Source organism: Chelonia mydas, chromosome 13, assembly GCF_015237465.2.
Source record: "Chelonia mydas isolate rCheMyd1 chromosome 13, rCheMyd1.pri.v2, whole genome shotgun sequence".
NCBI classification, from domain to species: Eukaryota; Metazoa; Chordata; order Testudines; family Cheloniidae; genus Chelonia; species Chelonia mydas.
The window spans coordinates 15,678,704-15,704,639 of record NC_051253.2 but is presented as its reverse complement, the minus strand read 5'-3'; the positions used below and the strand labels follow the sequence as shown (position 1 = coordinate 15,704,639).

The 25,936-nt window shown below is 38.6% G+C and overlaps 2 protein-coding genes across 3 annotated transcripts; one reads left to right on the top strand and one right to left on the bottom strand.

Moving 5' to 3' along the window:
- Positions 1–1,576: 1,576 nt before the first annotated feature.
- DPM1 (dolichyl-phosphate mannosyltransferase subunit 1, catalytic) lies at positions 1,577–19,157 on the bottom strand. 2 transcript variants are annotated; one of them, XM_037915348.2, is made up of 9 exons: positions 19,023–19,157; positions 17,822–17,921; positions 15,505–15,538; positions 13,105–13,181; positions 12,972–12,997; positions 11,281–11,376; positions 8,825–8,893; positions 8,438–8,552; positions 1,577–3,227 (listed from the first exon to the last, which is right to left on the bottom strand). In XM_037915348.2, exons 1-9 carry the CDS (start codon positions 19,139–19,141, stop codon positions 3,123–3,125), a joined length of 741 nt encoding a protein of 246 aa, XP_037771276.1. In that variant the 5' UTR covers positions 19,142–19,157; the 3' UTR covers positions 1,577–3,122. The 2 variants fall into 2 exon arrangements, with proteins under 2 accessions (XP_037771276.1, XP_037771277.1); XM_037915349.2 differs by lacking the exon at positions 8,825–8,893.
- A 219-nt stretch (positions 19,158–19,376) lies between these two features.
- MOCS3 (molybdenum cofactor synthesis 3) lies at positions 19,377–21,008 on the top strand. Its single transcript, XM_007059849.4, has one exon. The coding sequence runs from the start codon at positions 19,377–19,379 to the stop codon at positions 20,751–20,753; it is 1,377 nt and encodes a 458-aa protein (XP_007059911.2). The 3' UTR covers positions 20,754–21,008.
- The last annotated feature ends 4,928 nt before the right edge of the window (positions 21,009–25,936 follow it).

Genomic DNA, 25,936 nt, shown 5'->3' with positions numbered 1-25,936 from the left:
TTCACTCAATACACAAAGAATGAGTAAACAGGCTTCGTACAGGGTACTCCATTGTGGTTGGGAGTGGAAGGAATTCATTTCCCAATTTGAAAACAGGGTGCATAGTTGCAGCCACTATTTCAGCCCATGACTTAAATGGGGACCACTACCCCTTGATCCAGGGTTCCTGGCCACTAGATCCATGTAAATATGGATCTACTTGTCCCTCCCAACACTCCATTTTAGAGGGGCCTGTTCACATTCAGCAAAGAAGCAACCTCTCTAGCACAGGGATGGTGCAGAGGGCCCCCACACCCTCACTGAGGGATAGCATGGAACTTCAGGGGTGCAGGACCCTGGTGCACATCCCTTTACCAAGAGGTGAATTTCACATTGGTGAAGTTCTGTTGTCATTTCAAAAAGGTCATTATCTGCCCACCCACACACTGATAGCATGGGGCAAGTATTATAATTTTTCCTTTGAGGTTTTCTACTGGTTCATGCTATTCAATACCACTCTTTGTAAAAAGAGTAAGAAAAGTTAATTTACACTTAATATGCAAAGTAAGAAAAGTTCTCTATATAGATAAATGTTGCTTTTATGCACCAGTATTAGAGATTTTGTTCCAAATTTTCACATCTCTGCAAACAAAAACGTGCAGGCACCTGTGAGCCTAATCTGCACACACAATTACCACACTTGCATTGATAATCAAGTAAACTGGACAAAGACATGACCAGTTAGACACCTACCTTTCACAAGCAAACTGTAGTAACTGTATGCACAAGTCAGGTGCACGCATTTTTAAAAAATCCAATTAAACACAAATTTAAAATCTAGGCCACACTGTGTTGCAGTTGGATCACAAATAACTGACAATAGTGACCTTCAGGACCTAATGCATACCTTCATCACCAGTGGGCTATAAAACTACCTAGAGAAAAAATGTGATCTCACTGTACCCCTATTATACGTTTTAGCTCATTTTAAAGCTTTATGGTGACATGGAAACAATTGTAATATTTTGGAGTGTAAGGTAAAAAGACCTATAATTTAATATAAAAGTAGTTACAAACATTTTATGTTTTGGGCCCTGATCCTGCAAATAAGATGTCCATAGGTGGACCCTATTCATTTCAGACTTCATTGGGCTTGCCCACCTTTGCAGGATCAGGGCCTTAGAGTGCACCAAATGAAAGTATATAAATATGGATATAATTTGTTAGAAATGTGATATACAAACAGACAAGATATTACAAGGTGGATGGCTAAGTCAAATCCAACTGCAATTAAATTAAAAAAGTTGTGACCACAAATGGTTTGGGTTTTTTTTAAATAACTGATTATTAATATTATTTCCTCTGAACTCTTACAAAACTTTTAAACTAAGTAACATTTTGGAATATATACAACTTTAAGGAGGCTATGACACCAATATATGGTAGACTTCCCAGTGATAAAATGCTGCTTAGAAATTATTTATATTGTAAATATCCCAAGTGTGAATTAATCTAACATTCCTTCTGGTGTTCCATTTTGTTAACTAGAACCATAGATCAGATGTTTATATCTACCAAGATAAAAGAATGCAAACAATTAAATAAAAATAATTATATTTAATGAAGTTTTATTTCATTCTTTGGCTGCTTTGTCTCCCCCCACTCTAATTTTTCTAATGAACGTATTTTTTATTGGTACCAATTATACACTCTATTACAATTCACAACTAGATAGTACTCTATTTTACATATAATTTGGTATTTGTACTTTACAGCCAATTCTTTTCAGAGGCTGAGACATACTTGTCTTAATTATATTTAACATTCTTAGAACAACAGTATCCTCTGCTTTCCTCCTCCCCCACGAATGTTTGATTGCACTCCACAAAACAGGATTTTGAAGCTTCCACCACCTAAAAGTCATCAGTGAAACATCAAAAAAAATATAGAACTGTGCTCTCATTCAACAGGTTCAACAAATTCATTAAACAGCTTCTAGAACAAATACAACTTCTGCATGGAGAACTATTGGTTAGAGCCTTCCCACATGAAGTCAACAGGAGGGGTCTTTATTGATTTCAGAGATAAGTGAATTGGGGCCTGTGTCACCATGGGTTTGGGTGGGATGGGTCTCTCTTTTTAAAAAATAAAAGTTCAAAGAGTATCAGATCGTTAAAGAAAAAATTATCTATAATCATAAAAAACTAGAGTAGTCCACATTTGTATATCTTCATATTTCTGTTTTAAAGAGGCTTCTGTTTCTATCACTCCTGTCTAATAGCATGTTTACAAAAAACAAGTCCCTGTAAGCATTTGTATTAGGAAATTCCTAAGCAACTCAACATTGTGTCATTTTACATAGTCTTACTTTTCTCCAGCTCCCCTGTAAGTTTTGTAGAAATGGTCTGACATTCTATGTAGACTTTTGTTGGGAAAAAGAGGGACAGCTATTGGTACAAGTATGTATAAAACCCCAATTATCTACAAACCACAAGGCAAAGATAAGATAAATCCTGTTTTTTCCATTGTTACTTTCCTCTTCTTTTAAAGCCATTCTTAACTTCAACATGAATAAGATGATAAATTAATAATGTAAGCATGCAACCAAGCTTTATGCAAAAGATCAATTGGATTTATTTGTGTATTATTCTTAACACAGTATGTCTGACTGAAATTTTCAGTATTAGTCTGGAATAAAGAAAAAATATTTTGTCAGAATACAATTTAGAAAAACTGCATCTTTCTGTATACAGCAGGCTCTTGCTAATTTGCACACTTTATAATTTTCATGCACGTAATAGGAAGAGGTATCATGACACTTTTCAACAAAAATGTATAGCACAGAACTGAAGTGTGGTCTAATTTATTAACACTTCATTATTCGTACGAAAAACAGTACTGCGTGGGTTTTCATTATTATACATTGTTCATAAATACACTAGTTCATTTAATTTGAAAATAATATTCTGTGATACAGTTTATTTGCTTTATTATGGTTGGTTCACTTAATCACAAATAGGCGATGGGTTTCCTGGTCACTAGGCAAAGCAGCAAGCTTGCACAATTGAATATATTTTAAAAATTAAATTTAACTCATGAGAATGTTGCATTTTAAATAAGAATTAACTTAGGGTGAGCTCTTATCATGTAGTTGCAAACAAAGTTAACAGTCCTTTTAAGAAAGACACTATTTCATTGCCTCCCAGTTTAGATTCACCATAGACACGGTCCACAAATGATATAGGAACCTGTTTAAAAAACAAAAACCACAAGAACAATTTATTCTAATTATTTTAGGAATTTAACTTCATTAATATAAAGAAAACACAGCTTTAAATCTATTATGCATTTTATGTTACATTTAGCACAATCAGTATGTTCAGAACACAGCACATCATCATTTAAAAAGTGAAACTATTAAAGATTTAAATATGTAGTGTGCTGGTTGTGTTAGCAAAGCTACTGTGCTTTTCCACACGGAGACCAGAATAGAAGACTCAGGTTGACAGAGACTTAGCAACAACACCTGAAGTCTCCAAAGATGGGTAGAATCTGCATTGGTGGTTCCTAACTTTTGTTGTTGAAGCCTCTCCTAGCAATTGATTTGTGGATGAATGCCATCTTCTGATGTCCCTGAATGCTGTGCCAGGTATAGTTGTGTCTGGTCTCACTGTGCTGTTTTTTTGTCTTCCATTTTTTCCCCCTTTAGTGTGGATTTGTCGTTTGTTTTTTTTAATCCCTTTCTGATCCGTCACCAGAAGGCTACATGTTGCATAGGACTGATGTCCATTAACAGTCTCATACACATCTGGGCTGCCTGTGCTCTCATTGTTTAGTGCCTCAGGAGTAAAAGGAGAAGAAAAGAGCAGCTTAGGTTTGCGAGCTGCTGCCTGAGCTCACAGCCCTGATTAAGTGAGCTTCCCTCCTGGATAACTACATTAAGAGCTGCCACAGAAACAGAGAGAAAGGCTTAAAGGAATGCCCAGCACTTTACCTACAGTTGTGAGAACACACTTGTAAGGGAAATGGGGCAAATATCTGGGATCATGCTGCTTTCTTTATCATCACTGTTCTACCATCAGTCTTAACTGTGTCTCACGGTTGAGATACTAGAGTGTATTGTGGATCACACCTAGGGACAAGTCTAAAGATATTACTCTATCATTAGCCACTAAAGATATTACTCTATCATTAGCCACATTTCTGAACAAACTGTTCTCAAAGACAGGATCGGTGAACTGGACACCCAAGGGCTCGCAACGTGCTGTGAAGTCCCAACCAACCTCCTTGTCTAAATTTCCTCTGGATCAGTGAGGCAAATGTCCATTGAGGTGGTTTAGGCAGAGATTGCCACAACTGGAAGTGGCAGAATTAAACAAGTACTTCCTTGATGCTCCAACATCAATTCCTCATCATTGGCAAGAGGAGGGATCATGAAGTGGCCTTCTGCTCAACTTCACTGACATAACAGAGCTGTATACAGTACTTGTAATCAATGCACATTTGGTATGCAACATCCACTTGGGTCTATGGATCTTCAACAAGCTGTTATATTATTCTTAGAAAAAAAGTTGCTTAAAATACATAATTTCGAGTTCCTTCAGTTATACAAACATTGTCCAAATTCACTTGCCGTTCATGAAAGGTTATAAACATATTGCTTCACCCAAGTACTTCTGTCCATTATTTTGCCAGAATGATATAAATACATTAGAGAAAGAGGAAGACCAAGGACTAAGCAGGTCCATTATTCAATGAGGAGGGAACCCCAATAACAGAAAAAAATGGAGCAATGGCAGAAGTGTTAAATGCTTTTTGTTTCAGTTTTCTCCAAAAAGATTAGCAGCAATGGGATGACTAACATAGTGAACATCTGCGCAACTGGGACAGGATCTGAAGCTAAAGTAGAGAAATAACAAGTTAAGAATTATTTAGACAAGTTAGATGTCTTTAAGTCAGCAGGGTCTAACGAAATACATCCTAGAATACTTAAGGAACTAGCTGAAGAGATTCTGAGCCATTTTCTTTGAGAACTCATAGAGGATGCGGGAGATCCCAGAGAACTGGAAAAGAGCAAATATAAAAAGGGGAATAAACACAACCCAGGGAATTATAGACAAGCCAGCTTAACTTTGGTATCCATAAAGATAATGGAACAAATAATCAGTCTGTAAGCAGCTAGAAGATAACAAGAACAAATCACCAAACCAACCTAACATCCTTCTTTGACAGGGCAAGAACCCTTGTGGATGGGGGAAGCAGTATATGATATACATCTTGACTTTAGTAAGGCTTTTGATACTGATTCACATGACCTTCTCATAAGCACACTAGGGAAATATAGCATAGAGGAAGCTATCAAAGTGGTTGCACAACTGGTTGGAAAACAGTGAGAGTAGTTATCAATGATTGACAGTCAAGTTGGAAGGGCATATTGAGTAAGGTCTCATAGGGATCTGTCCTGGGTGTGGTTCTATTCAATATCTTCATAAATAATTTGGATAATGGTATAGAGTACACTTTAAAAGTTTGCGGATGATACCAAGCTGGAAGGGGTTACAAGCGCTTTGGAGGACACGTTTACTATTCAAAATGATCTTGACAAATTGGAGACATGGTCTGAAATAAACTGGATGAAATTCAGTAAGCACATATGCAAAGTACTACACTTAGGAAGGAATACTCAATGGGAAACGACTGCCTAGGAAGAAGTATGGCAAAAAATAATCTGGGGGTTATGGTAGATCACAAACTAAATGAGAGTCAAAATGTAATAAATACTGTTTCAAAAAAAGCAAACATTGTTCTAGGATGTACTATCAGGAGTGTTGTAAACAAGACACAAGAAGTAATTCTTCCACTCTATTCAGCACAGATAAGTCCTCAGCTGGAGTCCTGTGTCCAGTTCTGGAAACCACACTTTGGGAAAGATCTGGACAAACAGGAGAAAATCCAGAGGAGAGCAATAAAAATGATTAAAGGTCTAGAAAACATGACCTATGAGGAAAGACTGAAAAAATAGGGTTTGTTTAGTCTGTAAAAGAGAAGACTGAAAGGGGACATAGACTTCAAGGTACGTAAAAGTATGCTGTAAGGAGGATGGTGATAAATTATTCTCCTTATCCACAGAGGACAGGACAAGAAGCAATGGGCTTAAATTGCAACAAGGGAGACATAGGTTAGACATTAGGAAAAACTTCCTAACTGTCAGGGTAGTTAAGCACTGGAACAAATTACCTAGGGAGGTTGTGGAATCTCCATCATTAGAGATTTTTAAGAACAGGTTAAACAAACACCAGTCAGGGATGGTCTAGATAATACTTAGTCCTGCCTCAGTTCAGGCGACTGGACTAGATGACCTATTAAGGTTCCTTCCTGTCCTACAATTCTATAAGAACTCTTAATATTCGAATAGAAAAGGATGTGTAAAATAAGAATACTCCAGGGCCCAAATTCAACAAAATTATCTCTGCAGAAGCATATAAAATAAAAAATTTGGATCTGCACTCAACTGGCAGTTTCAATCAGAAATCAGCTGGCATGTGTAATATAAATACACACCACGCCCTTGTTATTGTGCCAGAACTGAGTATGTCTCATCTCCAGGCACAGCTGCCTATGCCAAAAGAGAGGCCAAGGCAATCATCTGGTAGATACAGTTCTACTTCTCACAACAAGAACAGCTAGCCAAAGAAGAACATAAACTAAGACATCCAACAAACTCCCCTAGCTTTCTCACTAGGATCCCTTTGACAACATTGACAAGCACCTCAACAGTTATATTTAGCTGGGATAGGAAGGAAAAAAAATATCAGTAACTCCATGCTGGAGAGGAAGTCAGTGCAGGATGCTTAAAGTGGCACGGCATTCTATGAACAGTGAAAAGAGAACATGTTGGATAGCTTGTGACTACAAAATCATGGTATCTTAGGGTACAATTTCCTCTACAGAATTAGAATTTGCCTCTTAAACTGTTGCTGGACTACACCTTCTTGTTCAAGAGTATGTCATATTTTTAAATGGTGATGATTTACATAGTGCAAAGGCTGTAACCCTGATACCACCAGAGTGTGCATCCTGTGCACTGAAGTGAATTTCACACCTGGTACAAAAGAGCAGCAAAATAAAACAGAGAAGCATAGGAGACCATCCAGGTACGGCATATGCCAACTCTGCTACACACCACACAACTGTTCTCTTTTGAGTTGGTAGATCTCAACTATCTTTTTCTTTTCATGGCCAAGTTATGTCATATTAAACTTTGACTACTATTGAATTTTAAAGTATGCACAGAACTGAAATCCTAATCTTCACATGCAGATTTTGAAATGGTGTGAGCATACACATACACACAAACGTGCCTAATTTAGATCCTAGCATCTGCAATTACCCAATCTGCATGCACATTTATGTGCCCGATTTTTCTGAAAATCAGGGCCTTAAAGATCTGTATCTAGATAAGCATTTCCAGGAAGAATCTGTCAGAAACAACAAATATTTGTATGGTTCTAATATATATGATTTAAACTACATTTATACATTTTAAAATGTGTCATGAGTGCCTAGAACTTGAGGATTTATCATCATTAATTTTTGCATTACCATAGCACCTAGGAGCCTCAACCATGGACCAGGACCCAATTGTGTTAGGCACTATACAAACTCAGAACATAAGACTGTCACTGCCCCAATCTAAGTATAAGACAGGAGGCAGACAGACAGAAGGGGGAAGTACAAGCAAACAATAAGACATTGTTGGTCAGCATAATCAGCAGTTATATCAGTGTACCAGCAGCCTAACTGTTGTCAAGTATTTTTTAGGCATCCTTGCAAAAGAGAGTTTTAAGGAGATTTTAAAGGAGGATAATGAGGTAACTTTGCGGATGTTTTCAGAGAGCTCCTTCCAATTGTGAGAAACTACAAAGAGGTTTGAAAATTTAGCAAGCGGACAATGGAAGCTAAGAGTAGGTGCAAGGGAGATCAAGAGTTGGGATGGGTTGGGGACCCTGGGACAAGTGGAGAGGTTAGTGGAAGACAGCAGATGAGAAACTTCTGCATCTGACAGGAGAAAAGGAGGAAAGAGAGTTACAGGAGGGGAAGGAAAAGCAAACCAAGGGGACAGAGAAGGTCATATTATATTTTGTCAATTTTCTCTTAGAAGAAATATGCAAGATCCTGCACAGAGAAACAAGGGGAAGAAGGAGGGGAAGGTCTGAAGAGTGAGTCAAAGGTGGCAAAAAAAAAAAAAAAATCAGCTATGATTGCAAGTGTGGGATTTAATTATGTTGGAGAAGTAAAGTTGCGATCATAACCCCCTTAGGCTCATTTGAAAATCCCAGCCCATAGCTGCAATGACACTTCCTAGGAGTTCTTGCTTGGCAGTTTCTTTGCTTCTAATAGCCCATACCCACATTTACAGTATAAAATTGAAATGTGATTTTCTATGCTCTTACTGTACCTCTCCAATAGTGTATCCTAACTGTCTAGCTCGAACAATCATCTCCATCTGGAAGACATATCCTTTAGAAACACATTTTTCCATTAGTTTCTGCAAGACCTCCTTTCTGTATAACCTGTAAATTGAAATGAAATCGAAACCTGTGGCAAAACTTTGGATTTCAGATACAAAGATAACATGTACAGGCATTGTACTAGCAGCCTAACCACATAAATACTGTTTAAAAATAGTCACTAGAAAGTTTTATAACTCCAATCCATCTTTCTTTACTCGAATAGATGTCATAGTTCCCACTACATATTCTTGGATAACAATTGAGAAAATTTTAATACAACTTCATAGTTATTAAAAAAACAAAAACAAAAACAAAACAAATGAGCCATGTACCTGAAACTTCCTGTTAAATCTGATGCACCTGGTCTTAACAAAACCTGAGTGACAAAGTTGGCACCACGACTATCAAAAAAGATATGCATGTCAATAACCACATGTCAATAACCAATAAAAACAAAAGTTTAGAAAGCACAAGCAGGGTTTCCATAAAAGAATTTACCATTTTAACATAAAAAAGGCAAGATTTTATTGCTTTATATGGAAAGTTATATAGCTAAATAGGTTTTCACTGCACTAGACTGGATTAATAAATGTGGAATTTGAAGTAAAAAACATTTACATCAGTAAATACACATTTTGCTTTGCAACTGGAAGTGAATATACAGATAACAATGTTCTTTAAAAAACAAAACACTGTTTTTAAAAGCCAGATTTACTATCCTTTTACATGTTTATAGTAGAATTATCATATACAACCACACATTATACTGCTCTGTAAAGCAAACTGCAATTAAAATTATATTGCAATATAATTTTAGACAGATTAGTCTTCTGCTTGGATAATGTTCGCCTGTAAGGGGAGGAGAATGATGGCCTAGCAGACAGGACACTGAACTTAGATGTAGAAGATCTGTGTTCAGTTCCTGGCTCAGGAAGATTTCCGCTGTGACTGTGGGCAAGTCATTCCTAAAGTCTCACAACTGTAAGGGGGCATGACTTCATGTATAACTCTGTAGCTCCAAGCACACTTTGGAAACTAGACAGTAATTATATATAGCCAATATATGAATGGAATCAGTACATTCCACTTCCTCCAGGCTTTTGCTCTAGTCAGTTTGGTTTGGTTGGCAGGAAGATGAGGATAACTCATCCTGCCATTTCTGATTGTTTTTAATTATCAGAAACTTATTAATAAGTTAAGAGACTGATGTGAATTGTTTGAAGTGTACAAAAAAAGCATTTCCATTTATTCTGAGGTATCCAACTCTTGGTTTGGGGTTCCCATTTAGTTTTTACCTTATCCAATTAGCTAGCAAACAAGTAATCCCTCTCAAAGAATGCAGCTCTTCTCTTCAGATTTAACCGGGCTGCAATATTATATCGCTCTAAACTCTACCACAGTTTCCAATCTAAGAATGATTGTTCTATCTTCATCAGTTCCTGTGGGGTCTGACTTAAACCCAAGAGGAAAAAGCACCCACATCAGCTGAAGCTTACACAGAGCTCTGTGTAAGCTCAAAAACTTGTCACTCTCATCAACAGAAGTTGGTCCAATAAGAGATATTACCTCCCCACCTTTGTCTCTCATAAAAAGATGAGTAGTTATTCTAGCCATTAAAATAAAAAAACCCTAAACATAATAGGTGTGGTGCCAACTCCTTTTCAAAATGACACCAGGGCTTCTGCTCCCAATTCTTTTGAGGGCCAACTGATTCAGACTTGTTTAGAGTGAACAGACCTCAGACACATTCGAGAAGAGCAAGATTTTATATGGGAGGGGGGCGGGGGGGAGAAATCTACCCCTGCTGATTCAGCCCTCAGTGATTACAAGTCCACCACAGAATTCAGAAGCTGATCTCATGTTCATATGTGACTTATAGCATTTTTATTTTGTCTTCTCTTTAGGAAAAAAAAGATTTCCAACTGTCTATGGTTAGAACTGTATTAGACTTTCTGGCAAGATCTAAGGAATGGTTTATATAGATTGGTAATAAATTTTAACATGAAAGCTTATGTTAGATAACGCTTAATAAATGAAAGACAATATTATAACCAAAAAGAGAGCAAGTGGTTTACTGTCCGGGGGAAAGGCCAGCACAGCCTTTCAATATAAAGGTACACACCTATGAACTTTGAAGAAATGTAGCAGTAGAAGCTAGTGTTCTATAGGTGGCAAGGCCAAAAACTGTCCCAAATTGATACAGTGAAGATTTACCCACAGTAGTGTTCCAACTCTGACTGAAGTAGTCCAATTTCCCCAAAAAGATCACATGGTTAAGTTCTTTCTTGATGTTCTCTTATCCAGAAAATGTCAAAGCATGTAAGTTTCTATTCTATTATTAAATAGGATTTTGTGATGAGAAGTACTGTTCTGTTTAAACTACTTATACGTCCCTTCATCACTGTTTTATCTTAGTGCCTCACAATCTTTATTCTCAACATCTTTGGGATGTAGAGAAGTACTATTATCCTAATTTTACGAATGGGGAATAGAGAGGCTAAGTAACTTTTGTGTGTATGATCCTGGGCAAGTCTCTGATGGAGCAAGGAATTAAAGCTGGGTTTCCCAAGTCTGATGTTATAATGCCTTAACCACTGGAAATTCTTTCCTAGTCATTTGAGATGTAATCCAGTTCACGCAGAACTGCAATTTGAACTCCCAGGAAGGGGGAGTCCCAGAGATGAAAGGCATGATGATTTATCGGTTGAGCGTGCTTTTCTTTGAAATTCTTGAAAAAAGTTTGAGCAGTAATTTTCTTATCCGCAAATATATAGGTAAAAATACTAACCTGATTATTTTTCTTTTCAAATCCCAGCCGTGCACACCTCCATTTCCTTTATACCGAGTTCCAGACACAATGTCAAAGTTACCTTCTTTTTGCTTTCTTCAGGAAATACAATTTATTTCAAACATGAAAAGTCACTGTATTAGTTTAAAGCAAATTTATATTGTATAGACCTTCAAACAAGGTAGGATAGAAATTGGCATGAAGGCGATAATTATGTTGGTTACATTTATATACCTTTTTAAACTACTCTCTTTACATTCTTAAAAAGCAGGACTATTTCAGAACATCTCATAGAACTTCAAAGACTGCTTCATGAATAATTTATCTAGACCTACTTATTTTAAAAAGGAAAAAGAAAAATTAGACTCCAATGTAAAATGGAGATTTAAAAAAAACAACATATTAAAATATTTAACCACCACCACAAACCGACAGTAACAAGGAAATTGAAAGATAAGTCTGACATTATCCTGCGCCCCTCACTATACCTAGCTCTTCAGAATATTATATAGAATCCTTTGTTTGAGATCTTCTGCATTACATCCCAGAAAGAGGAAAATTATAAACAGAGTGACACCCTTAACTTTGAAGGTACTTGCTCTCGATTATTTTTGATACAACTTTTAACGTTAAGGAAAAAAAATCTTCCATAATTAGTGAGAGTTAACTCTATTTTGTAACTGGGTACTGCAACTTTTAACAGATCACTGACTCATGTGGAAAACAAAACTTTTGTTCAGGGACTGTTCTTGTAAAATAAAATCTAGTTTTAGTCTTTAAATTTTTTTGACTGATCTTTTAACTACATATATACCTCTATCTCAAAATGATAAATAATAGTTGTAACTGTTCTATCTAGCTATCTCACAAAATTTAAAGTCTGGTTCTACTCTGAAAATTAATAATTCCATTGCGGAGTTTCATGGTTATTGTTTATCAGTGACTCAATATCAAATATCCTCAGTGTGCAAGTACAAAAGATATTTTTTCTTTGAACTGGAAGCCCTGCAAAAATTAAGCTAGGATCTCTCCTTCTTGTGCATCATCACTTGTAAACTAAACTCCACCTCAATTACACCTGTGCAACCCCATCGCCTGTAACTAGTTTGCAAAGGTGTAACTTATTAAACACATCTACTGATGATGCACTAGCAGGACTAGAATCCAGCTCTCTCTCTCCACTATCCTAGCCCCTGCAAGGACAACAGGAGTAAAAAACTTTATTTAGTCATTCAACTCAGCATCTTTAATGCTAACTGCACACTTGAAGCAGAACTGTAGAGTAAGAAGATACCATTTTTACTAAGTTACTTTTCAAAGTAAAACCAGTTAAAAAGAAAAATAAGTGCTTAGTAACACATTCTTTCTTCCTTTAAAGACATGTTCTTGTAGTCCTTAAGCAAATAAAACTTCCATTGAAGTCTATGGGAATTTTGCTGGAGTTAATGTCGGTGGTACTGGTACTTTAGAAATATTTGGGTCTTATCAGAGCCACCCAACTCCTTGCCATGACTACATTTCTTGTTGCAGTTGGTGCTAAGCCTTGAAACAGTTTTTGTGATGCAATAGCCATACAGTAATGGAAGGTATTCAAATGGAGGTAGCCATACAGTAATGGAAGGTATTCAAATATTAACATGTAACTTCAACAGCTTAAAAGTTATACTCCAAATATTAAAAATGGTACCAACCTGATGAACTCTGGAATGAATTTTGGCTGAAAACAGGCAGATGGGTGGGAAAAGAAGAAAAAGAAAAAACAGTCAGTAACAATTAATTAAAAACACTTACAAAAAAAAGACCACACAAGATATAAAAACTTACATGGTGGGAGAGGTCCGCATCCATAATAATAATGAAATTCCCTGTGGCATGCTGCATTCCATGAATATAAGCAGTGCCTGATAAAGACATCATAGAAATAATTTCATCACTATCTTAACATGCACACAGGTCTCTAACCAAATTCAATCTTTCTACAAAGTCTCAAAATTATATTACAAATGTGGATTAAGTAAATACTCCTGAGGTTTTTGTTTTAAAAAAATAGGATATAAAAATCATCTTAATGTTTGAAGATTGCCGTTTCTCCAATAATTTCAGTACTAGATTCCAAAAGCCTAAAACTTTGCAGGACAAACTTCACTGCAGTAGAAATAACCAGAAAAACATGACTTGGTAAATGGATAGCCAATACAGGTAAGATTTTCCACAGTGCCTAAACTACTTGAAAATAGACTTACTCACTTAACTAACTCACATGCTTTTGAAAATTTTACCATTGACCTTAAACATACTTCTTATTAACTTCTACTTTGTTCAGTCGGTCAACATTTATGAAAATGCTCCATCTGATGCCTAAGCTTAAAATCTTTCCTTCCTCAATTTACATTTTTTTTGTTTTAACCACATTATGTGAATCAGTTCATCTATATCAATAAGAGAAAGAACAAGCTAAGGTATCCAAGTTTTTCCTCAAGCAGGCCACTTTCTGATCTCAGTGATGCTGTTTTAAGTCCACATTTTTTCCAATAAAGCTACAATGGCATAACTGAAATCAAAATCTGGCACCGGCTCTTCATTACCTCAGATTAACTTTGCTGTCCTCCTAGAAATTTTCCAAAAGGTAGATGTCAGTTTTTAAAAAGCATGCATCCAGATGTGGACCTTGGTGCCCATATCAAGCATTTACACAGGGAATTCTACTTCTAGTTAATGAACAGCTCATCTCTTGTCTCTTTCTCATGATGTTTGCAAAATTACAAGCCAGGAATGTAGCTGATCCATGCAGTGTATATAATTGGTAAATATATTTATTATAGGAAAGACAGGGTGCATTAAAAACCCAGAACCAAGCCAATTTTAATAAATATAAATAAATATAGGATTTTGTTCTTTGAAACACGGAACAGAGCATTACAACCAAGGTAAAGATAAATATTAGGCAGAAAATAAAAGATACTTAGGCTTTTTAAGGGCTCATATCTAAATGAGAAATGCAATCTGATATAAAAGGTGAATTTAAATACAGACAATTCAGTACCAAGATTTAGAACTTTGTTCTTCTTTTGGGTATTGGCACATGCCATAGTTAAACATTTCCTGTGGGACAAGTAGATTAACTGCACAATATTCAATAAACAGGGCACTGGAAATACTTCACCAGCTTGTGGGAGAGGGAGGTGTCAAGAGATTCAGTAAGAGACAAATACTGATTTTCATTAAGTCAAGTAGGTAAGTTGTGTTCCATTGCTTTTTCCATTTCAATTACTGGAGGTGAAGAAATCTGGCATGACTAACCTTCCTCCAGTATGTTTTGTGATAAATGTTTTCATTTGAGTAAGAAAATTATCAAACGCTTAATTTTTGCCTTTTTTAAAAAATAACCGTGAAAAACAGACATGGTCTGCATATTCCTTGAGTAGTAGTAATGAGGCAATGGTGGAGCTACAGAAGATCCAATCTTGATCATTTAAATTCACAGAAATCTTAGAATTGATTACAGTGGTTCAGGATTGGCCTCAAAATTAGGACTACATCCTGGTATGTGATAAGGAACTCTTGTAATGTGCCTAAAAGACTTCAAATTCACACTGAACTTAATAGGGGAGGATAGTGCTCCCTTGCATGACTGGACCATTCAGGGAAATGTATGATTTGAATTACAGTAGTACCAGCATGTCCCAATAAATTGATTCAAGCCACAATGAGCACTATACAAACACACAGTAGGAAAGAGTTCCTGCTCTGAAGACCTTAACAAATTAAGATCCCAGTTCTGCAATTTGCTGCACATGAGTAGACTGTTACACTTGCGCAGAACCCTAGTGACTTCACTGAGTCAATGGGGTACCATGTGGGCACAGCAGTCTGCCCATCTACAAGTGGCAACTTGCTTAAATTTAGGACCTGACCGCGTAACAAGTAGGTGAAGCAGGGGAAGGAGGACGAGCATAGTAACTGTTTTCCTGCTACTATGTAGACTGGCCAAGACCACAATTTGCAGGTTTGAGGTTGTGGGGAACTTGCTGTAAGTTCACTATAATATAACGTGTGTGGTTTTTTAATCACTGCACATTTGTTTGCTTATAATTACTTGATGAAAACGTTTATTTCTGTCTGAGGGTTCCACTATGACTCCTCCTATGGAATGTTAAAACTAAAAACCAAACAAAATAGATAGCAGGAAGTTTTACTCTAAACCAGAAGTTAATGAGTACTTACCCAATCCCAGCTTTTTTGCTCTGGGCCTTAGAAGCTGCAAGATATTTGGGGAAATTAGGTCATAAATTAATAAAGTTCTATTAGCTGAGACTACAGTTTCTCACACTTTCAGTGACATCCCACCATTACATAGCTCAAGATGCTGAACCAATATTGAAAGAGTGATTCTTTTCCTTTAAATATCTAGATACTACACAGAATCAAATTCACCTAAGGAAAGACAGGTTCAACAGAAACATATTAACTGGATATATAAACTAGATTAAAAGCCAATCTATTTTAAATTTTACTGAAGAACTTCTATGTAACATTCTGGCTGTTTTCTTAAGCCTCTCCTCCCACAATACCCACTTTTTGAAATACCCTCTTACAAAGCTGAACAATTTCCCCCCCACCAATTCTGTGGGGCAACAAACATTAAGAGGTAATATCTGAGCAAACTCTTGGAGTGACTTAAAATAGTCAGTACTGAATATACACTTTTACACACAAGTGCAATTCAGCTTAATAGTCGGTCACCTTACTGAAAATCATCAGTAAGTCATCAGAGGGAGCTCAGCACCTCATAGGTCTAGGTTCCTAGGCCAAGGTTTGTTTTTGTTTTTTTTTAAAAAAAAGAGTCTAACATTAGACATTCAAGTCCATATTTAGATTCCCGTCTGATTTTCAAGAATGCTGAGCCCCTCAAAATTCCCACTGACATTAATAAGAGTTGGTGGGTGCTCACTGAATAGGGTGAACCAAATATGGACTTTGGAGTGAACCAAATGTGGACTATTGGCTAACTTTAGACTCCTTGATTTGAAAATCTTGGCTTCTTTTGATCCATTATAAGTGCCTGTGAGATTATAAACATTAGTGTGAAAACCAAAGGAGAACAAGGATAGACCTCCTGTAAAAAGTCAGTTGCCATTAGAACTTCTGTAGAGTGGTTATTTTATTCTCTTTTCTTTTTCCCAAAAATCTTTGTACGACTCTGTGTAGGAATCTCAATTCCTCTTTTTCTCAGCCAATTTTAGAAAATCAAAAGTAAACTTCTTGACCTTCAGTAATGGAGTTTCCTCAGACCAGGATACAGTTACTACCTAATAAACAGGAAGCACCATCAAATTTTTTAAATATAGACCTTTGTGCATCAGTCAGAACTGATTTTGCTCACTACCTACAATTAATTTCAGGAAGCAAAGAAAACTGGACTACAAAGAAATCATAACTGATTTTTACTGATGCTCTCTTATTTTCCTGACATTAGATCAGGGTAAGCAGATGTCTATGCCTGCATGGAGTTCCACTGAATTATATGGGACTCCACGCAATATCAAGGGTCAGCTCATGTGGATCCAACTGCAAGATCGGGGGCCTTAGAGACAAGTACTGTAGTGCTCTGCATTTGGTATAACTGTTTTATACAAAGTAGCAATAGAAAATACAACAAAAAACTCCAAACTCCATATACACACTTATCCTTACACAATCTTTAAAAATATTATTTTAATTCACAAACACAATCTTAAACTTCAGTCCCAGAAAATGAAACTTTACAACTGTCAATTAATGGACCCAAGAGGTGGGGGAAAGAGGGAGATAAAACATATTACATTTTTTGTTGCTCAGAACACTATGAAATTGAAATTTTAGTTCTCAGACCATATTATGGTTATCTGCTTTTATCACTGAAAGGAAGCATCTGTAATGCTCAAAGTCTGAATGAATTAAAGTGATATTTACCCCATCATATATACTTCACTTTATTCCAAGCTATTGTTCTGGAGTAGTACAGAGAACAGAAACCCTTAACAATCCTGTTAAAAGGTTCTTCATATTAATTAGTATATTTACTTAGAAGTAAATTATGAAGAATAGACTAACATACATCTATCTAGTTACTCACACCTGCAGCCAAAGAAAGTAAAATTCAGCTTTATCTACTCCTCATCTTCCCTTTTAAATATGCCCAGGCCAAGTACAATCATCATAATTTCTTTGACCGGGTGCATGTGCACAAAGTACTGAAAACATTTTGTAAACATTAATTCATGGGGCTTCACAATATTCCCTGTGAGGCTGCTATTCTTACTATCCTCATCATTTATCATCATGGCCTCTTAAGAGCTCTTTTAGTAAAACACTTCTATGAGTCTATGATTTTATTGTAGGGTAAACTGGGTCACAAAAATTAAAACACATTGCCCAGGGATATAAAGAAAGCCAGGTCTTGCACCCAGAAGCCCCAACTCTAACCCCCATTCTAACCACTTTAAATACTTCTCTATCCAACAAAAAAGAAAAGCAAAGAAAAAAAAACCATACCACTCACAATTTTATCTGAACCATATATCTTTTCCAACTGTTCAGCAACTTCCCATGTCCCATCTGGGCTTCCATCATCTATGACTATAATTTCAAAGTTGCTTCCACTGAAATGACAATTATTTTGAAATGAACACGTGGGAAGCCAATTTCAGCAGCTATGTTGTTTCAAAAGGCTTGAAACAGAAGAAAAAAATGCAGAGTGGTCCACTAGCAGCAAAAATACAAAAAGTTGCAGCTTTTAGAGACATATTTTAATGTACTCCTGTTTCATTTGCATCTTAAGATACAGTTGCTTCACAGCAAATTGAAACAGTAACAGCCTGTTCATCATCTTACTACAAGACTCATTTGTAGTCCCAAGCCTGTGAGACTCTGGATATTAAAAGAATCACTGATCCCTTGATCTAGTAATTTTTTTTCATAGCGGTGCAGGGCTGATTACAAATGCCAGATTCGTACTCTGTTTACAGTAATTTTGTTTCCCTAAATAATCAGTGGGGAAAAAAGGAACTCTTCACTGTTAGATGCACTTTCCACTGCTAACAGAAAGAATGCAGACGTTTTCACACCATGAATGACTTTATTATCCCTCTAGGCTATTGCTAGTACTTTATAAATTCTTATGGACAGGGACCAGCTAGTTATATGAATATTTATGCTCAGATTTTCAAAAATGTGTTTGTGTGTGTGTGCGTGTAACTGTGCGAAAAGCCAAAGAGCTCCAAAAAGCGGGCCCAGAAGAAGTTAAGAACATTTAATTGTAAGCTTCCTGAGGCAGGCACCGCCGTTGTTGTTCTACAGGTGTGACCCCTGACACAATGGGGGCCTGGGTTAGGCGCTACCACAACCCGAACATGCTAAAACCCGGCCTCCGCTGCTGTGACGCTGGAGAGGTTACTAATGCGGAGCCTGTCCCGACGGCCGGAGCCTGGCGAGCTACCACGGCAGCCGACCCGCGGCCAAGCCGGGCTCCGCAACTCGGCTGGCCGGGCCCGTCCCCGCCGGCAGCCGTGCTCTGCCAGCGCACGTTCAGCCCCCGCAGGGATCCCCGCACAGAGGCGCCGGGTCCGGCAGGCTCCCGGGGACAGGGACCGCGGCGAACACGCAGCACCGTGCTGGGGAGGGGGCGGCGGCGCGGCCCGGCAGGCCCCGGGCGGGGGCGCGGAGTCAGGCACGGTGGGCGGGGGAAGCCGGGCCCCGGGTACCTCTCGTGGAAGCTCCGCACCAGCAGCCAGACGATGAGCGGCAGGTTCTCGCGCTCGTTGTACGTGGGCAGCAGCACCGAGTACTTATCCCGAGCTCGGTTCAGGCCGGCCGCGGCCATGGCGGGGCCAGAAAGCACCCGGAACTAGGGGAGCGGTTACTACGCTCGGGGAATGAGGCAGCCAAGGCCCAGCGAGCCCGGCGCGTGGCACCGACGTGTGCGGAACGGGGGGGGCTCAGCAGCCCCGCGGTCGCCGGACCGGTTAAGGTGTTGGGCCGGAAGCGGAAGCGTCCGTCACCTCGTGGCGCTTTGCGGGCCGGGCTAGGCGCGGGTTGCTTGGGCCTTCTCTCCGGTCATGGCGCTCAGCGAGGCGGCCCGGCTCCGGGCCGAGATAGACCGGAAGGAGCAGGAGCTGCGCGCCCTGCAGGGGCAGCTGGCCGGCGTCCTGGTGAGAGAGGCCGCTGAGGAGCCGGCGGCGGGGCCGGAGCTGCCCCCCTTGAGGGCTCGGACCGCGCTCAGCCCGGCGGAGATCCTGCGCTACAGCCGGCAGTTGGTGCTTCCCGAGCTGGGCGTGCGAGGGCAGCTGCGCCTGTCCCGCTGCGCCGTGCTGGTGGTTGGCTGCGGCGGGCTGGGCTGCCCCCTGGCCCAGTATTTGGCGGCCGCCGGCATCGGCCGCTTGGGGCTGCTGGATCACGATGTGGTGGAGATGAGCAACCTGCACCGGCAGGTCCTGCACGGGGAGGCTAGGGAAGGGCTGCCTAAGGCCCTATCTGCAGCGGCCACCCTGCGGCAGCTGAACTCCACGGTGCAGTATGTGCCCTACCACCTGGCCCTGAGCCCCAGCACTGCCCTGGAGCTGGTCCGGCAGTACGACGTGGTGGCCGACTGCTCAGACAACGTCCCCACCAGGTACCTGGTCAGTGATGCTTGTGTCCTCGCTGGGAAGCCGCTTGTATCAGCCAGTGCCCTCCGGCTGGAGGGGCAGCTGGTTGTGTACAACTACCAAGGGGGACCCTGCTACCGATGTCTCTTCCCAAAGCCTCCTCCACCAGAGACCGTGACCAACTGTGCAGATGGGGGAGTCCTGGGCGTTGTGCCAGGCATCATGGGGTGCATCCAGGCCTTGGAGGTGCTGAAGATTGCTTCAGGAATAGGTTCTACCTTCAACCAGTTCATGCTGATGTTCGATGCCCTTGAAGGCAGATTTCGCAACATCAAGTTAAGACCCAAGAAACCAGACTGTGCCATTTGTGGTGACAAGCCAACTATGACCAGCCTACAGGATTATGAAGCATTTTGTGGTTCATCAGCAACAGACAAGTGTAGAACTTTACGCCTACTGCCCAGTGAAGAAAGGATATCTGTAGAGGAGTACAAAAAGTTACTAGATGAGCAAGTCCCTCATATACTGGTAGATGTTCGTCCACAGGTAGAAGTGGACATCTGTTGTCTTGTACACTCTGTCCATATTCCTTTAAGTAAACTAGAGGGAAAAAATGAAGAATGTATGAAATTTTTAGAAAAGAGAATATGTGAAGAAAAGCAAAGAACTAATGGCAAAACAGCTTTCCCAGTGTATGTTATTTGCAAACTAGGAAATGACTCCCAGAAAGCTGTGCGAGTTTTACAGGAGTTGCCTGACAAAGGACTTGGCTCGATATTGGCTAAGGATATCAGAGGGGGGCTTATGGCTTGGGCTAGCAAAATTGATCCATCATTTCCCCAGTACTAACATTCTAAATATTAGAATAGACATTACAATAAATTTCTACTACTAAATGGTCTAGCGTCACACCTACTCTGTTGAGTAAGTACTATGGTGCATGTACAAAATGGGGAGAAGATACCACAAAGTTATGTATTAAGTGCTTTCCATGTTCACTTCTAAAAAATCTGTATATCTTTGAAATTCATTAACATTGAAATTTGTTAACATTCTACATGTTTGTATAAAAGAAATAATACACTAGGGTTTTTTGTGTTTGAATTGTGGATGTTTGGTGTAATGAATTGAACGTGGATGTGGGAACTACTGAGTAGCAATTCTGGTCCTGACAGTGACTCACTTGTTGCACTTCCTTTGAAAATCTTAACCAATTTAACTATTGCTGGGCTAGCACCATTTCAGCTCCCTTGATACTAACGATGGAGAAAGCTTTAAGGGTGCAGTGGTAAAAATTGCACTAGCACTTCCACCATTGATAACATTCAGGGTTGATGCATCAGTGTTAGACCAGTGGGATGATACCAAGCTGAAAGGGTTGCAAGCACTTCAGAGAACAGAACTAGAATTCAAAATGATCTTGATAAACTGGAGAATTGGTCTGAAACAAGAAGATGAAATTCAATAAAGACAAGTTGAAAGTACTACACTTAAGAAGGAAAAATCAAATGTACTTGTACAAAAGGGGAAATAACTGGGTAGGCAGCAGAAAAAGTACAGCAGAAAAAGATCTGGGTTCATAGTGGATCACAAATTAAATGAGTCAACAGTGTGATGCTGTTTCAAAAAAAGCAATTGTCATTCTGGGATGTATCAAAAGGAATGTCGTATGTAAAACATGGGACATAACTGTTCTGCTGTGCTCTTTAGTGGTGAAGGCTCAGCGAGAGTATAGTGTCCAGTTTGGGGTGCCAAACTTCTAAGAACAGTGGACACATTGGAGAGAGTCCAGAGGAGCACAACAACAATAAGATGTTTAGAAACCATTACATATGAAGAAAGTTTGAAAGAACTGGGCATGGTTAGCCTAGAGCAGAGAAGGCTGAGGGGGAACATAAGTCTTCAAACATGTGTAAAAGATAGTTGTGAAGAGGATGGTGATCAGTTGATCTCAGTGTCCACTTAGAATAGGATAAGAAGTAATAGGCTTAGTCTGCAACAAGGAGGATTTATGTTGGATATTGAGAAAAACTTTCTATAAGGCTAGTTAAGCACTGGAACAGGTTACCTAGGGAGACTGTGGAATCCATGTCCTTGGAGATTTTTAAGAACAAGGTTAGCCAAAACAGCTGTTGGGGATGGTCTAAGTATACTTAATCCTGCCTCAGTGTAGGGGGGATGTACTAGATGATGTCTTGATGTCCCGTCTAGCACTACATTTCTATGATTATATGAAGGCCACTTTAGACAAGTCACTTAATTTTTTATTTTATTTTTACTTTTCATGTCTATAATATTGCTTCACAGCTGCTGCTCTTTCTAGTGCTGTCTGAGAATGAAAAGTGTGATGTAAGTGTTGAGTGTTATGAAAGACAAATTATCATTGCACCAGGACAAGAACAGTAGAGCTACCACACTCACAGTAACAAAATCACAGAGGATCACTTCCTTGTTCAGTGACTGGTCCTGGAATACAGCCAAGTATAAAGCTAAACTCCGGGTCTCATGACATTTCTATAGTACCAACTATACAAGAACCTTTGTAGACTGCTCTAGAAGCAGCTTTAAAAAAATAAACAAATTTGCAATTAAATTTAATAATATAATTAAATAGTAGTAGTTTTGAAAATTTGTGTAAAGGAAGTGTAAAAATATAAAATAGTTTGTACACTGATCTAAAAATATTAAGCACTATAAAAGTGCTACATATTGGGGGTTTTGGTCAGTTTAATTTATATGGAGTTCTTTACTGTATTCAGATTTCATTCATACATTTGATGATGGATGTTGTTGCCTCTATATGAATTTGCAGCTGGGGGTATACCTTGAAACTCCCTTGGGCAGCACTGGTCTTGTTTCTCTGGGCAGGGAAGATGAATAGAGTGTTATGAAGGGTAAGCATTGAAAAGACCAAAAGCTCTAGTTCAGAAAGGGTGCACAACAAAGAGCTTGGTAGAAGATGTAAGGAAAAGACCGTAGTGAAGGCTGGGCAGTGCTTTCAGAAATTGATAGTGTAGGGTATAGAGAAGATAAGACATAAAACACCTTTTCCAAGTCCTAGGGCCTCATATTTATTAACATTGAAAATCTCAATAATCTGTTAGCTGTAACAGTAGGTTGTATGTTCCCCGGAGTGCTGAAAAACTTTAATTGCATGGACAGATATTTGCGTCTGAATAGCTATTCCTGTCTGACAGGGAGAAAGAAATAACTAACTCTAATAGGGAAGCAGGATGAACCCTCTTCCCTTGCACATAGAAATTATTCTTTTAAAGATTTTAATTAAGGTATGGATTTCTTTTTCATTCTGGGGAGAAAAAAGCCTATCTGTGGTGACTAATCTTTCCACTGCACAAAGGGAAAGAAAAGGAGTATTACCAATATTATAGTTGAAAAGTCATAATTTAATAGCACAAATTGTAGTATACCCATACCCTATCTACTTTATTATAAGATGCCATAGGTCCTAGCACTACAAATCTATATACTCTGTTGTGAAGGAAATGGTGTAATGAATGTATAAATACAGGGCTAAACCTCTTTCAATTTAAAGTACAATGAAAACATCTAAGGCCAAGATTTTCAACTGGATTAGTGAGTTTTAGGTTCCCGTCATGAGATATATTAATGGGGTTTAATTTTTCAGAGGCTGGATGGATTCCTGAAAATCAGGCCTCCCTGAGGTGTCAATTGTTGGGAATCTGAAAACAGAAACCTAAAATTATTAGTCATTGTAGTAGCAAGAAGGAAAACCTAATCCAAACACAAATGTAGAAGAGGAGGATAGAGCTTCATCAGTACCCAAGGTCCCACTGCATACCAAGCAATTGATCGTGTGTCTGGATGCCTACTTGATGTGAGCAAACAATTGGTCTTCAGTTATCCAAAGGCAATGAAAATCCACTACTCACAAGGTTCTCACTGCTATTCTTTGGTGGAAAATTCCTCTCTGATCCTAAATCTGGTGGTATATTAATTCCAGTGCATGGGAATAAGGATCAACATTATAAAGCATTTTATTACATTTTTACTTCAATCTGCCATTGCTAGCAGAAATTATACATAAACTGAAAGAAATACAAGGCAAAATCAACCAAATAAAGCCTACCCAATTTGATACAGGAGATCTCTGTAACCAGAGTCTTTGCATCAAATCAGCAAATAGGAAACAAAATGTAAACATTCATCCTGTTTTATAGCAAACAATATTCTACTTGTGTGCCAAGGCCTGAAGGGCTCCATGTGAAAAAGCAAGGCTTCAGATGCGTAAGAGCCAACCAAAAAATATTGGAACTATCCAAAAACTTAATGCATCAAATCGGCCAAATGGGAAATATTGTAAGATACATCATGAAAAGTGGGAATCTTTGCTCCCAAAGACTCATTCAAGGGCCCCTGAATTCCCCTTGATTTTGTGTAGCTTTAACTGAAGAATCTTGAATCAAAAGAATCCTTTATTCCACAATACAAAAATTAAAAACAAGTATGTCGATTAGCAAGTGATTTCTCATTATAGGAAGGCTTCAAGCCTTCAAGATGTTGTAGCCTACTCCATGTAGCTTTTTCCCTTAATGGGGGGAACATACTCCATATCTTCTGAAAGGCCAATCAATCTATCATATCAGCCCACTGACCTCCAGTTTTTCATGGGATTATCTGAATTCTGTATTCTGCTCTTGGATGATATTTCATCCTCTTAAGTGTGAGGTGTGACTCCAGCTTCAGTCAGGCAGCAGTGATTAAAGAAGCAACTGCTGAAGATGATCTGAAAACGTAGGCACTTTTTAGACACACAAAAAAGATACAGTTCCTTGCTCTGATGAGTGTACAATCCAAATTTTATACCAAGAACAGTCTGAGCTTTTTTGAATGCATTTTATTGACTATTAGAATGCTGATATTTTCTAGACTGCCAACCAAGAGCTGATTTAACAAAACACTTAAAGACGTGCAACTTCAAGCCCTAGTAGTCCCAGCTGAATTCAATGAAACAACTCATATGCTTAAAATTACAGCCATACTTAACTGGTTTTCTGAATTATGGCCTAAGTGAATGCTTAGGATAACACAAATACATTTTCAGTCTCCAAAAAGTGAATGGCACTCTCTCAAGTTTCATGTGTCTATTTGAACTTTACAATATTTTCCAGTAATCTAAGAAGAATTTGACATAAGCAAAGCCAGACCTTTGTTATAGGTAAAGAGTGAGGGAACTAAGCAATATTGCCAAGTAAACTAGACAAGGACTTATGGGACTATAACTTACAAAAAATAGAAGAAAATATACTGCAAAGGTCAAATTTTCAACTGCAGTTACTTAAGGTGCTCTTGCAAATTCTCCATACAGGAACAGGATTTATGTGAATTATCCAAGCGATTGCATGTAGAAAAAGGTTATTATAACAGCATCCACTATGAAGTTTGACTTGCATCCTCTTCACTATTATGTCGGAATATTCACCACATGAAAATCCATGGAATGCTGAGCTTCCCAAATCACACACGGGCCTAGAAGCAAAATTCCTATGTTGCAAAGACAAAACAAGTTTATTAGGTATTTTAGCGCCATGGCAAGTCAAAGGAATCTTTCTATTGTCTTCAGGTAAGGTACTAATGCTATTGTGCCTTGATAGTGTAGGTTTAATCAATTAAGAATTTCCTTGGTTTGGGGGTTTATATCATAAAATTACAATAATGGGATAAATTCTGCCTTGGTTTTATCCATACACTACAATTTCATTGAATTTAATGATGTTATGCTGCATACAAGTCAGTGGAGAATTTGGCCTAGCGCTTTCAAAATGTGAATGCTAGAATTTCAGAATCTCTCTGAGAACTTTATTATTCCACTCATCAATGTAATGTCTCATCAAAGCTGATTTTAAAAATAAATCTTGCACCGGGTGCTTAAAATACATGCTTGCAATATTTTCATTCTCTCTTTTTATTTAGTATACCATTGTAGGCTGCCCCCTTTAAAAATGGATGTTTGTTTTTGCTAGGTGGCACTATAGGTTAATAAACCATTCTTT